The 13,206-nt window shown below is 41.4% G+C and overlaps 2 protein-coding genes across 2 annotated transcripts in view; both read right to left on the bottom strand.

Moving 5' to 3' along the window:
* Nucleotides 1-1,293: 1,293 nt before the first annotated feature.
* wdr89 (WD repeat domain 89) lies at nucleotides 1,294-4,701 on the bottom strand. Its single transcript, XM_084915694.1, has 2 exons — nucleotides 4,509-4,701; nucleotides 1,294-3,780 (listed from the first exon to the last, which is right to left on the bottom strand). Exon 2 carries the CDS (start codon nucleotides 3,759-3,761, stop codon nucleotides 2,625-2,627), a length of 1,137 nt encoding a protein of 378 aa, XP_084771820.1. The 5' UTR covers nucleotides 3,762-3,780; nucleotides 4,509-4,701; the 3' UTR covers nucleotides 1,294-2,624.
* A 2,884-nt stretch (nucleotides 4,702-7,585) lies between these two features.
* LOC146365238 (sphingosine-1-phosphate phosphatase 1-like) overlaps nucleotides 7,586-13,206 on the bottom strand; it is a 32,353-nt gene continuing 26,732 nt past the window's right edge. The window contains exon 3 of the mRNA XM_084915118.1: nucleotides 7,586-12,679. Within this exon, the coding sequence (XP_084771244.1) occupies nucleotides 12,128-12,679 (552 nt within the window). The 3' untranslated portion in view covers nucleotides 7,586-12,127. The remainder of the gene's footprint in view (nucleotides 12,680-13,206) is intronic.

Raw genomic sequence — 13,206 nt, 5'->3', positions numbered from 1 at the left:
AACTTGTCTGGGCCTGCAGACTCTGAGCTGTGGCTCTTGGGGGTTTTTGTCATTTCTCTTCACGTTGCACAGTCTGACCCTGGGGTGAATTTGCTGTGATGTCCACTTCTGGGAAGATTGTGGGATTACGTTAATGCACACCCAAAACCGCCAAAACCTCTGCTGTTACAGGGCTGCTCACGCTTTCTGGTGATCAGTTAATCGAGTGTATCTGATCAGCAGCATGTGGCTGCTACTTACTCTCTTAAATCCTGTGGAAGCAGTGAGGGTGTACTTAGTTTCCACAGAGTCCTGTGAAAACTTCACATTAAGGTACCAAACATTTATAGTAAAACACAGGATGTGAAGTCCTCTCTGAAACTGAGTACATTAGGTACACCAGGTGATTAGGTACACCAAATTTGGATAGCTTTTTCTTTCCTTTTACATGTAAATATCATTTAGCTTCCAGAGTGAGACTCCAAAAAGACTTGTCTTTGTTTTGTCTGTATTTACTAATAGAATGTAATGACTCAGCCGATGTTTACACACTGCAAAAAATTCATAGAGTAATGAATGGTTAAAAGAATGCAAAGATGAAGCCTGAGTCACTGCAATGATCGCTAATGTGAATGAGATTCACCGCATGACTCCACTGGCTAGAATTAAACACACACACAGACACTTGCACTGCCAGTCTAGTTATTCCACTTGCTGCCATTTGAGAAGGATAGCTGCAGTCTCAGCGTGATCACACTGTGCCGGGCAGCTCGGGTGACTTTCAGGAAGTAATCCAGTAATAACAGCTGGCCAGCTGAAGGAATCATTGCAACTAGAAGATAGAAAGTGTAAAAATGGATATAGGAGGAAGCTGTCAGTATGTCATACTATACAGTGTAACAAGATTTAATGCATAGTATGTTTCATTGTACTTAGTGGAAACCAGTCATCGGGGAACTTTACAATACCAGTGTAATTAAACCTCAATTATAACAAACAGTTTGCTGTTTTTAAGATGTCCTTGTCCTGGAGATGAATCCTTGTGTTTGGAGATGTATTCCTGCACACGGTGGCTCTTATTTACTATTGACTGCGCCACATCTGTGCCACTTTTTACCAGTATTCTGCCATGGAAACCCTTAAATATGTGCCATAATAGTGTTGGAAGATAATCTGGGCAACTTTACTTTACTACAGTTTACTTTTCTTGTAGTTATTCTGCTCATTTCTGACCTTATTGGGGGGTAGGCCTAAATAGCTCTCATTGTGGGTTTGATCAACCAGAGACTCAATCATGTCAATGCTCAGTGTCAGTAGACTGGCAGGGATATGCTGTTTATTAGTAGTAGTAAATGTGAGAATATGCCAAGCAGGGTTGCAGATTATTACTTCTTTTTTAAATTCATTGATTGTTCATTTGATCCATGTAAGACAAATACCCACATCAATATTTCAAAGCTGAGAAATCATAAAAAGTCCTGTATTGCCCAACCAATGATTGCGATACAGCAAAATTAATCAAAAACAGCTGAAAATCTGATGCATTATTTTTTACAGAAACTGGACACTTCCTGCTCATTTCCAGCTCCAGATTTTTATACTCGACTTTGCTTGAGTAGTTTTGCATGATTCCAGTGTTAGAATAATGCTTATTTCTCTCATCTGTCTCAAACAAGCTGTTTTAACTCCTATTCTTTTAAGTCAAACGAAAATTTGAAACAGCAGGTAGGAGGGTCCTCTGTCCTCAAGAGTACCATGTCAGGAGCTGACACTGGAGCTAGTTTTAAATTCTAGTCATTTTTGGTTGATTAACTATTCTATTAATTGACAAATCATTTCTAGTCTAAAACATGAGTGACACCTGTCAAATAGCTACAAAAGAGCAAGGGTGGCAATGAATGTGAATCCCAGCAGCATACGATTATGATACCAACAAACAGTGACATCTCCTCGTCCGCTTTGTGTCGCTTTCTGCAAAACATCAGATGCAAGCAAGCACATAGGGCACAGGACAGATGAATGTGAGAATACAGACGTAAAAACCTGCTTTTATGATTCAATGAACATAAATCACTAAACCAATCAGTGGAAAATGTCCAGCCCAAGGAGAACTAAGGCTGTCCAGAGCTCTCAGGATGGTGGCTGGTGATGTGCTGGAACAGCAATTGTAGCCTAAAAACTGAGATGTGCTTCTAGAGAAATGCTACAGTCCTGCGTGCTACAAATATAATAACTATAAAGACTGATTGTTGTGGTGCAGTCACACAGCATGCCAACGTTTTTATTAAACACACACAGCTCTCTTCATATTAAAATACTTGCCCTGTTTGTTAGCTGGGGCCACCAGATCTTTATCAAAGACTAAAATACAATTTGCCTTTCAAAGTCACCTGGTCACAATTTTCCTGCAAGCTGGTTTCTTTGTAAACACTGGAAAGGTCCACATTCAGGCTGCTATGACACACAAGAATATGTTTTGCTTGTAAACAGAACTGCACAGTAAAAACAACAGCATCTATCAACAGCTGAGGCAAAGATGAACACCATTTCATCTGCTTACTGACATCGTCCTCAGCAGCTGAGCTGCTTTAAATTGTAGGACACAGGGCTGCTTCAGTCAGGTCATCGTTCACTTTGTTCCTCTGCTACGCCGTCTTCTTTTCTCTGTGGTAGCCGTGTTTTTTATGAGGTCTGGATTTGAGTCTTAGAGCTGACTCGCTCTTCATAGACTCCCTTTTCCCTGGTGTGAGCTCCTCTCCACCCGGTTTCCACAGCAAAAGCTGCGCATCCTCCCCCCCGGTGAACAACGCCTCCCCTGCTGCATCCCACAGGAAGCAGCGCACCGTGGAGGCGTGGCCACCCTCTAGGCTCCTGAGCAGATGAAGACCCCTGGCGTCACACTCCATCAGGTGGAGGTCTCCGTTGTTCTTCCCGCCGACCACCAGCAGCTTTTGGGTGTCCTCTAGCCACCGCCCCCCCACCAGGTAGTCCACGCCTCGCCCGTCAGCCAGTAGAGTCAGGCTGCGAGCGTCGGAGGTGCTGAAGATGGTGAGAGGCTCATCTGTATCCAGCTGGCCCAAATCCCACAGGTGCAGCCCCTCATCGTGGCTGAGGCACAGCAGCTGGGTGTAGTTGGCCCCGGACCAGCACACTGAGCTCGCTGATGAGTCGCTGTTGCAGGTGGCGAGCAGCGCATCCTCCTCCGCCCCCCGGCTGAGGTCGAAAACATTAACGAGGCCATCTGTGGAGCCCGAAGCCAGGCGGTCCTTATCCCGGGGATGGAAGCGCACCTGTGTGATGTCATCGCTGTGCGACTCAGAGTATACCCCAAGAAGCCCACCTGCCGGTTTCCTGGAATCCCAGAAAATGAGGAAGCTGTCCTCGCTGTCCACTTGCTCAGTGCCGGCACACAGGAGCATGTCACTGCAGCTCAGGTCGAAGCTGCAGTAACAGTGCGCTGCATCGCTTTTAAACTTCTGGGCTGCCTCCGTCCCGGGGTGGCGGACGTCCCACACGCGGACCGTCCCGTCAGCAGAACCGGAGTACAGGAGGTCAGAGGAGGTGTGGCCAAACGTGACCCCGCAGAGCCGCCCGTTGTGGCCTTGATACTCTCCCACTTGCTTCAAAGTGTCCTTGTTGTGCAGGTGGATGGTGAAGTTGGAGCAGGACACCGCCAGAAGGCCACTCGGCTGCAAGGCAACATCCAGCAGGTAGGTGGGTTCCTCCGGACAGGACCGCCTAGCGATGGACAGAACTTTGAGCTTCTCCTCCAAACCCTCCATGGAAGCTCCTGATGAGTTCCTAATGAGATGGAATAATTAAAAAGACACAGAACTCTGATCAGCAAATCCAGCAACTTTGTCTTTCACTTCCTGTCAGTGGTTAAAACCCTGCAAGTCCTGGGATCCACCTGTGCCTGCAACTCATCGGTTTGATAATCTAATACAGAGCTGCTTTTCTACAACTGTGTAATAACCAGCAGTTCCACAGTGGTCTGAATGTGCCCATGTTTATTCATGTGGAAGGAGACTTGTGGGAACAGTTTCTCCCACTCACAGATAATTGTGAATATTCTTCTAAATTATGCAGCAATAACAGTGCTCCTACACCACAGTGTTATCAGTCTGTGTGTAGCTTCACTGGGGAAAATACAAAGTTGTTGTTGTTTTTTAATATATCCTAAACCTTTTCTTTCTGAAACACCAAAGTAAAACTGCTTACAATTCAGTCTCTATAACAAGACTCAATAGCAAATGTATATTATCTACAGCTTTCTTTATTTGCTACATACATACGCATATGAGAACACAGCTGATGATGTTTAATAAATTGTCTAATCCAACTTTGTCATTCGGCCCCAAATTAAAACACTTCCAAAACCCCTCCATTATTCATGTTTTAGCTCTAAACACGAGTTTTAGGGACTTTTTTTTAGAGTTTAGCGCTGGGTTCTGTAGCTCCACGTTCATCGCTCATCGCTGTGTAGTGAATGTTATCGTGTCGCGTGCTGTTAAAGCCGACCTTCCTACCTGCTACAAATGAAGGGAAACTCCCGGTGTGTTACACACTAGTGTTTGGACACGTCCGCCGCCATTCTGGACACAACACAACCGCCCACTGCCACGTTATTACAATAAAAGACTTTGGCGTTAAAGCTCTTAAAAACACGTAACTGAGATCATTTCACCGAAAACTACGCATGGAGGAAGTGCTTTGTGTCACAGTGTGTACAGACCGGGTGGAAACGTTCTTCATGACATAGTTCCGTTCGTGCGTTTCGTACTTATTCCTTTTTTCATATTCTGTTTTGATCTTTATTTTTTAAATATTTATTATGAATTTATTTCCCTCACAGTGCACTTTATTATAACGTTGCTTGTGAATAGTTTATATTTATTTTTTTTAATAAAATGAAAAATGTGGGAAATGTCACTATTACACTGTGCTTACGTAAGAAAAGACATAAAAACTGTATATATTTACATTTCTTGATTTTTAATTTACCTCAGCTAAAAATTGTGCAAAAATGTCTGTTCTCTCTTTCTCTCTCTTTAGAATTTAAAGGGTTTAATGTATCTCTGCAGTGAGTCAGCCAGTCTCAAGGCTTGGATTTAATCAAAGAGAAGAACTGAGACGTTATACTCAACAAGTAAATTACGAGGTCCTTAAACTGAGACTTGATTCATCATGCACCGAGGTTTCGTCTAATTTACTTTGCAGAGGAAAGATTAATCAGCTTATTCAAGAAACACAGCTGCCGCGCATCACAAATATAAATTAAATATGTAAAACGACCTATGAAGCGTTGCAGCAATCTCTTATTATATTTTTCTTCAATTTAAAATCTTAAATCTGTTTTTTTCGCCTTTGGCAATTTCAGATGGCTTTTTGTTACAGACATACTTAAAAAAGGGAACAGAACAAGAAACTCAAAAATATCATCAAAACAAAGGGGCAAAGCTGATCTGCTTCTACTAGAAGGATTGCCTTAGGATGAAATAAATTCAGGTGTGATACCTGTGTGGTCCAGCAGGTGGCAGCAGGAGCAGCTCTCAGAGGTCTCAAACTGTTCGAGGCTTTCCAGCTGACCCAAATCTGACATTGGAGCCACACAGAAACAAATTAAAGACAACTTCAGTCCTTCGGGGGTACTGGAGTAAGAGGAGGAGAGTGAAGGAGACTTTTTCCTTTTTATTATCCGTCATTTCAGACAACACTCACACAGCTGATATGACTCACTCTTGTTCTGAAGTCTTTCGTGTTTCTCAAAGCTCTTTATATAATCCCACCTTCCTCATATTTGCATCTGCTTCAAACAAATCTACTTGCTTTGTCTCTCAATTTGCATCTTTTTGTGGTCATTTAATGTGTGTTCATACTCACTGTGCATCACTTTGTATTCTGGTTTTTGACACAGTGCCCCTGTGCGGCACATTTTAGTCCTTTTGTGGGTCTTTTGTACTCATTATCATATTTGTTTTGCAGTTTGTTTATTTTGCATTACTTTGTCACGTGTGCTTTGTGTTCTTCAATGGTCCATTTGAGTCTTTTTGCACCAACACTTCACTTTGGTATCATCTATCATCTTTACAGTCCTTCATCTTTTTTGATGACTCTTTGTGGTAATTTTATGTCTCTGTTCTCACTTTTGGTGTTTCTATGGCTCTTTTGTGCCTCTTTGAGCATTTTTTTTTGTGTGTGTGTGTCTGCAACTTCAATTTGTTTGTGTTGTGAACCTCAGTGTCTCCTGTTAACCTGGAGACAAATGAAGGATTGTGAGCAAAGGTTAACTACAGTTTGAGGTGTGTGAAGTTTCTGCTGCTTTAGCCCAGACTGACACACTCGTCTTTCCCAGTAAAACATCCACAAGGCTTCAGCCGCAGTCTTGAGCGCTGTCACGTTCTAAAGCAAAGGAAAAAAAGAAGTAAGAGAAAGTCTTTCATGTTCAGGCCAGTAGCTGGAGTTTCTCTTCCCTTCCTCAGCTGAGCAGCTTTGGCAGAACAAAGTGGAAAGTTGGTCCTCCTGTGACACATCACAGCTCTGCAGCAGGAGAAACAAACACAGAAGAGACTGCGTCATCAAAAAAAAAACAAAAAAACCCAAACAGTCAAGTTCTTATGCAAATAGTCACCTGTTCACATGTTCTTTTACATGTGGACTGAATTTGACCCATTTCAGGATTACTGTCCTCACCAGCACAGGTTTTGCTTTGTGAGACTTCCTGATTAAAGCTGCTGCAGTTTGGTGACAGATGAATCAGAGGTCTGTTAGTTTTTCCATCATGCCTCAAAGCAAAGCTGGGCTGACATTCACACATGCACACACACACACACACACAAATCATTTATCCATGATAAAACAAAAAACACTGAAAGTTTGGGATGGCTGCATCCAAAGCATGGGAGAGCTGACATCACACAGAACAGTTTAGGTGGACCTGGATGAAGTTATTTGTTGAAAATTTCTTTGAACACCTTTTAAAAGCGGGCAGCTTAGTGGCACCGTAGTTCGCACTGCTGCCTCACAGCAAGAAGGCTTTGAGGTCAAATCCACCATCTGGCCGGGGGACTGTCTGCGTGGGTTCACTCTGGCTTCCTCCCACAGACGTCCAGCAGCTGAAGGTGGCCTGGCAGAGCATTTGGTGATGTCCATGGATTCTAGACGTCAGGCAGTCACCGAGTGCAAAAGGATTCATCCAGGTATCAAAAACATTTGTTACATTTCAAATTATGTTAGTTTTCCCAATTAGTTTTGATCCTCTGACTATTATAACATATCTGTAGTTGAAACCAAAGTAATGTAAAATGTTGTAATTCAAAAAGTTTGTAAAACCCCTCAAATTAAAGTTCCAAGTGTGCACTTGACTCACATCTTATTTGATTTAAAATCCACAGTGGTGGTGCGCAGAGGCAAAACTACAAACACATATATTTTTGTAAATCTTACAAAATGTGTGTTCAGTATACTACATTATGTTCATCCTTAGAGGAAGATTTAACTTAACTTTCAAATGGTTTTACATTCATGTCCAAAACTCCACACGCACACGGACGTTTTCATTCTGCAGCCTGTCACTGCAGGGAATAACTGAGGACAAGCAGGCACATATTTGATTCTCTCATTTATTATTCTCAGTTAATTCACACAGACAGAAATAAGCCACATTTTCAATCACAGATGAAAACCAACAATAAAGCCCTGCAGAAACATGAAGAAAATACTGTGAAAGTGAGCGAGACTTAACAAATAAAGAAGGAATCATGAAGGGTTTGATTACAAGCTGAAACTCACAAGAGTTCACCTCGTCTCTCTACTCTCTGACTGCGATATGGAATGAAAGTCGCGAATTATCAGGGAGAAAAAGGCAAATTCATTTCTGCGAAGCAAACTAAATCAAACATGTAGACTTAAAGACAAAGACTTGCAAATTTTCCTCAAGACAGCAACTAAAAAGCAAAAGTAGGGGCAATATTAAAAACTGTTCTTGTTTTTTTATTCTCATCATCCCATATTTATATACATCTACAAAGTGCAAGAGGCAACATGACGGCACAGAGCTGAGGACAGAGGAAGGCACTGACGTGTAGGGCAGTTTAGCTACACAGTTTAAATACTGCATATTTGGTCAAGAAAGACGTTTTTTCCTCTGAGATCCAGTATTTAAAAAAAAAAAAAAGAAATCAAATCTTGTGATCTTGTGAGTTGACAAAGCAGAGCTGGCTGCTCCAAACCAATCATTGAACAGATTAAGGAAAAACAGTTTTAAATATTGTATTGCAAGAACTAAAGTTATCATAATAATAAATTAGGATCAATTTGACAAGCTTATTGTGTTATTACAGTATATAGACTTTGGTGACTCTGTCCATCCATCTCCTAATGACATTACAAATAATAAAGAAATTCTGTAATTCAGCCACATCATACCACAGAAAATAACACAGACTATATATTTTTGACAGATGAATTTAGGATTTCAAAAATATATTAATGTACCGAAATAATATCAACAAAAGATCACGATCACAACAAAGAAAAATCACGATTAAGATGATATAAAAACAGAGCCAAACAAAACTATATGATGCATTTTAAAGATGTTGTACCAAATATACATCTTTAAGTTTATAATTAGGCTCGTCAAACATCACGAGGCCAGCCCTGCTTTGACTCCACAAAAAAGAACATCCACAGGTGGAAACCAGTCTCCAAACACAGGAACATATAACAGCGAGAGGTGTCAGGGAGTTCAGCTTCATCTCCTTTGTCGATGTGCAGGGGAAATGTCCTTAAATATCACAGATGACAAATGTTGCTTTGTCATCGACTTCTTGCAGTTTGAGCTTCTGTCCGTCACTCACACAAACTCAGCTCAGCCACAGGATTAACACAAACTGGGTTTTGTCACTGAAACAGAAATAAACTTCTCTTTTCTGTGGAACAGAGACAAAACCGCATGTCCAAACACACGCACAAAAACGTCAAGAAATATACAAACGCTCCGACAAACACAAACATATTTGTGCACGAGGCAAGGCCACAGGAAGTGAAACGAGCCAGGTGGCTGACAAATGCAGGGAGTAAGCTGGTCCGTTTGGCTTTGATGAGTCGGTTAATTAGAGGCAAATCTGCAGCTGGATTAAGTTAAAATACTAAACTATATGTGAACATCCTAAAGAATTAAACCAATGCAATCAGCAGCTCTCATTACATCATTGGATTATCATTTCAGACAGAAGTAGTCGACTACAGAAAAACAATAAACTCTAATACCTCAAACATACCACAGAAAATTGTAGTATCCAGGGACAGTTAAGGTCACTTATGAAGGGAAGACTCCAGATGTTTGCTGGTTCAAGCTGCTATACTGGAAAATTTCTCTGCTACTGCACAGTTTGTCTGTAAATGACTGAATCTTACTTGCATTAGCTAACAGGTGCTAATGTAAGTAAAGCATCTATTCATTATAACGGTCACTAGTCATAGTGTTTACCAACCAACTGCAAGACGACAAATCAAAGGGAACTACTGATTGGACTGCATTGAGGACCAGCTCCACCTTCATTATTTTTGCCTGGCTCGGAGGGGGAACAGTGCATTCTGGGAACAGTGCATTTATTTTAGCAGAGTACCGTACACAAAAATAACATAAATAAATCAGCTTGGCAAAAAAAGAAAAAAAAAGAAATTAAGACTAAAGAAATGTTTGTCAATGGCAGCATCCTGCTGGGAGAAAAACTTTTTTTAAATGTGCCTTTAAGCAAGGCACACACAGCTTAGAAACAGGAAGCAGGCATCTGGGCTCCTGGCCTCGGTCCTTATACTCAGGTTCAGGTTAGAGTGGTCGAAGGAAGCTTTGTTAATCAACTAATTAACCAATTAATCACTAGTTGTGGTGTGGAGGAGACAAAGTTCAGGTAAGAGTCCGAGTGGAAGCTTTTTTTTTTATTGCAAATGTAAAATGCTTTTTAACAAGTTTAACATCACCAGAGTGTTACGATGATAGATTCTGCTCTGACATCTTATCAAGCTAAATTTGAATCAAATAGTTCTTTCACAATGGAAATAGAAAAAAAACAAAATGCAGCAAAACCTCAAAAATCCTTGTAAAACACAACAGATGTGCTTTGGGGAGACAATAACGTGACGGATGGAAGTGATAACCTGATGGTAAACAGCTGATAGCAAACATGTATGCACAATATTACAGAATCAGTAATTCTGTACTTTGCATCTTCTTCTCCATGTTATACAACAACTCTGCTTCTTTTTAGTGTCTCAGTGCAAAAGCTGACATGTTTTGGTTTCTGTCACATGTGTAGCTGTTCCATCATGTTATCACCTCCCCAGAAGCATATCTTTTGTGATTTGTGTGATTTTCTTTGTTTACTTCCATTGCATTTTGTTCAACTTCTGTTGTGTTTTGTGTGCTTTCTGGATTGTTTTTCTATTTGCTGGCGTTTCCTTATGTTGCAGTGCATTTGACTTCTCACGGCAACCATGTGTTTGATTACTTTTGTCAAAGGCACTTAAAAAGTTTACGTTCACGCCGCTTTTCTGGAGCAATTTTGTATTCAAAATTTGAAGACAAAATTTTCCTACATTTATAGAATCAAGTATCAAATTCATGCATGATAAAACAGTGAATAATGTTGCACTTGCAGTCGTATACTTTCTAATATTTTTAGAACGCGCCTGTTGTGCACAAAAAAGTTGTCAATGAAGTTCCAATTTTAGAAACGTGAGAAAACTTCCCTCCGGACGGTTTATCTCCACCACCTTCTCCCACCTGACATCAGCAAAAGAACCTCAGCTAAGAACAGGAAGTGGATGTGAGCCGACATCTCTAATAGGAAGCAAGTTTACCGTGTTTAAAAATAACATTTAAAAAAAACAGGCTGAGCTGAGTGCTCCAGTCATTCTTAGAGAACAAAATAAAACCATTAAAACCCTCTCTGTACATTTCCCAAACAAAGCGATGCATTCTCCTTTCCTTTTGCATCGTACAGTATGTGCCTGGTATTTTTGTTTTTTCTCCCGTCGGGTTGCAGGAATAGCAGTCAAACTCAGAACTCAAATAGTGGGGAAAGCCCTTTAAGAAAACACAATCTAACCTCCTGAAAAAACAATGTGGCTGAATTCTCAGACATCAGAGACGTAACAACAAATCAAAAATTTTAATCAAACTGGTTTCCTCTCCGCAGGCAGGGGGTTCAGAGGTTAAAGACTAAATGTTCCTCCGATCCAGTAGAGGAACACGGGAATCATAAAATGAAAGGTCTCTTATTGCTTTAAGAATTGAGACAAAGGAGAGTATAATCAAACAGAAACATTAAGAGGCTACTAGACAAAGAACCACACAAAGTTTCAACAGTGACACTGAACTCAAACTACAACATTCTTTAAACTAGTTAAACTAAGCACTTAATTTACAACCCAAACTCATTCTGCCATTGATCCATCTGGACATCCGACTAAAAGAAGACATTCTATTTTATTTATTTATTCATCATGTGCCTGGATATCTTTGGCTTTCAGACTGTTAGTGAGACTTACTAAGTCTTTTTATTTTCAACATTTTCTGTCAGGCGTTTGAAGATTTATCATTCACTTGAGTTGTTGGAATAATTTAAGTTTTCCTAAAAAAATACTTCTATGGTTCTTTGCCTGAGCTCTTAATAACAACATCAGTCATAACAATGCAAATACTAACGCACATCATCTATTAGTGGTCATGACCTGCATTTTTAGTCTTCTAGAGGCCACTGTTGAAATGCTTTTTTGAAGTTGAGGAGTGACTTTCCAGCTCTGAGAGTGTCAAAGCATTATCTGACTGGATTTTACTCTTAAATAAATCTAAAGAACAAAGAGATATCGCTAGTGAACTGATAACAGTCTAAGCCCATTTTCCATCGCTCAGGATTCACCCGTCTTTAAAAGTAACCTGAGACAACAAAAACATAAAATCTGATAAAAACTCTGCATCCAGATCAGCAATTAGGCTTTAATGTACCTTCATCAGTCCCAAACCCAGCAACCTCCAGCTAGGGATTAGGCTGTGGATGAAAACAAGCAGCAAAACTGATCTGATGACAGCATTTAGGTTTTTACTTCACTTTGACTGGCCACACACTCAAGTAACATCCAATCAGGAGAGCTGCATGTAGCTGAAGAGCAGTGGGACCAGGAAGATCACGTTGAAGCCCACTGTCCCGTAGACGATGTAGCGGTAAGGCAGCTCCACCTCCATGTGCTGCCGGGCCTTCCTCAGGTCATCAGTGGGCACTCTGAACGCTCTGCACACCAGTGGGATGGTGATGGCCTTCATCAGCGCCCGCGTGGCCAACAGCACCAGCACTCCCACAACGAGCCGCAGCATTACAACAGCCACCAGGCTGGGGCTAAGTGCGGGCATGTTGAGGGGAAGCTGGTCTGGTGTCAAGTCGGGCATCAGGCCCAGGTGGTAGTTGACATGGGAAGCCAAGGCAATGCCGGCACCAGTGCCCAGGATCTGAGCGGTGTCACCACGAGAGGTGCTCCAGGTGTCCAGGGTGAAGGAGAAGAGGCCCAGGCCCAGGTGGAGGGAGATGATGATGATTGGAGCGTAGCGGCAGGTCAAATTGAAGCCATCGATCAGGTCCAGTATCGGCAGGAAGAAGCACAGGATGAGGATGCTGTACAGAAACCCAGCGATGACGTCCTGAAGGAAATACAAAGACAGAAACTGTAAACAAAACAGCACAGCTGAGACTGTCATTGACATGTGTTTCACATGTGTGCAGATGAAAGCAACTATGTTGTGAATTTGGACTGAAACAAAGTGTGTAATGTCAGAGGGTGGAGAAGTCAGGAAGGGGACTGAAAAGGGGACTGTAAATATCAACCATGTTCTAGTATCCTTCTAGGTTCTTCTTCAACAAACATCTAGGAGAATACAAGCTCAATTCCAATAAAGTTGGGACAGAAATGATAGAAATGTTTTCTCTCAGCCAAAGTTCATTTAAAATGGACTGAGGAAAAGTGGAAAACTGGTCTGCGGTCGATGACAAAAGAAGAGAAAGCCCATGTGCTTTGTTATTAGCGCTCAGTTCCAAAGCCTTCTCTGATTGTATGGGCTTGTTCAGCGAACCAGTGTGACCTGACTGCAAAACAAACTTCCCTCTTGGCTAGAAAACATGATTTATACTGATCATGCATTCTGTGAATAAATGCTGAAACAACACAAGC

The sequence above is a fragment of the Perissodus microlepis genome, chromosome 19, assembly GCF_051167445.1.
Source record: "Perissodus microlepis isolate ML-2025 ecotype Zambia chromosome 19, ASM5116744v1, whole genome shotgun sequence".
NCBI classification, from domain to species: domain Eukaryota; kingdom Metazoa; phylum Chordata; class Actinopteri; order Cichliformes; family Cichlidae; genus Perissodus; species Perissodus microlepis.
This window is presented reverse-complemented; position numbering and strand designations above follow the sequence as displayed.

Excerpts from the sequence above, each read along its gene's own strand:
- wdr89 (XM_084915694.1), bottom strand. The coding sequence starts at position 3,761 with ATGGAGGGTTTGGAGGAGAAGCTCAAAGTTCTGTCCATCGCTAGGCGG.